The 673-nt window shown below is 53.9% G+C and overlaps 1 protein-coding gene across 1 annotated transcript in view; it reads left to right on the forward strand.

Moving 5' to 3' along the window:
• The window catches only part of FBXO42 (F-box protein 42), a gene marked incomplete at its 3' end in the record, with an annotated part of 28,898 nt that extends 28,235 nt beyond the window's left edge, over positions 1-663 (forward strand). Inside the window, exons 7-8 of the mRNA XM_009866882.1 lie at positions 83-139; positions 608-663. Of these exons, the coding sequence (XP_009865184.1) occupies positions 83-139; positions 608-663 (113 nt within the window). The remainder of the gene's footprint in view (positions 1-82; positions 140-607) is intronic.
• Between the last annotated feature and the right edge of the window lie 10 nt (positions 664-673).

The raw sequence follows: 673 nt of genomic DNA on the forward strand, positions 1-673 counted from the left end.
ACTTGGAGGCCTTGCTGAAAGCGTCAGGGACGGCTTCGCATCCTTTCCAGTCTGAAACGCTCTGTTCTTTGTCTCCCTCCAGATTGTAATAGACAACGAAACCATTCTAATCCTCGGTGGCTGTGGTGGTCCCAATGCAGTGAGTATCCCGGGGGGAACGCGGGCCTGAACTTGCACGCATCTCGCTGTAACAGAGCCCTGGGTGCTGGATTGGGGAGGGGGGAACTCTGCGTGTTACCCAGGTGGCATTTTATCCTGCAAATCTGGGCGCCCACGTGGTAGATTTTCCAGAGAAGCTGTCTTAGCTATTGCTGGAGCTACTTTAATTAAGCAAAAAGCACCCCAGGCGCTATCTGAGCAGCTTGCCGAGGTTAATTGAGCCTCGGAAGAATTACCCTTGATTTTATACTGAGGTAGGAGATGGAGATGAAGGGATTTATCCATGGCTGCAGTAGGGTGCAGTCACTCCTGGGTGGTCACATCCCGATCTGGGTCACCGTTCCTCTGTCTGCAAAGCACCCGCTCCTGCCTCTGACGGGCTGTTCTCAGCCCAGGCTCTTAAATCTCAACCCGGGCCCCTAAATCCCTGTCGCGCTTTTCTTCGCAGCTGTTTAAAGACGCCTGGTTACTGCACATGCACACAAACCCCTGGACGTGGCAGCCGCTCATGGTG

Source organism: Apaloderma vittatum, unplaced genomic scaffold, assembly GCF_000703405.1.
Source record: "Apaloderma vittatum isolate BGI_N311 unplaced genomic scaffold, ASM70340v1 scaffold17870, whole genome shotgun sequence".
In the NCBI taxonomy this organism is placed as follows: domain Eukaryota; kingdom Metazoa; phylum Chordata; class Aves; order Trogoniformes; family Trogonidae; genus Apaloderma; species Apaloderma vittatum.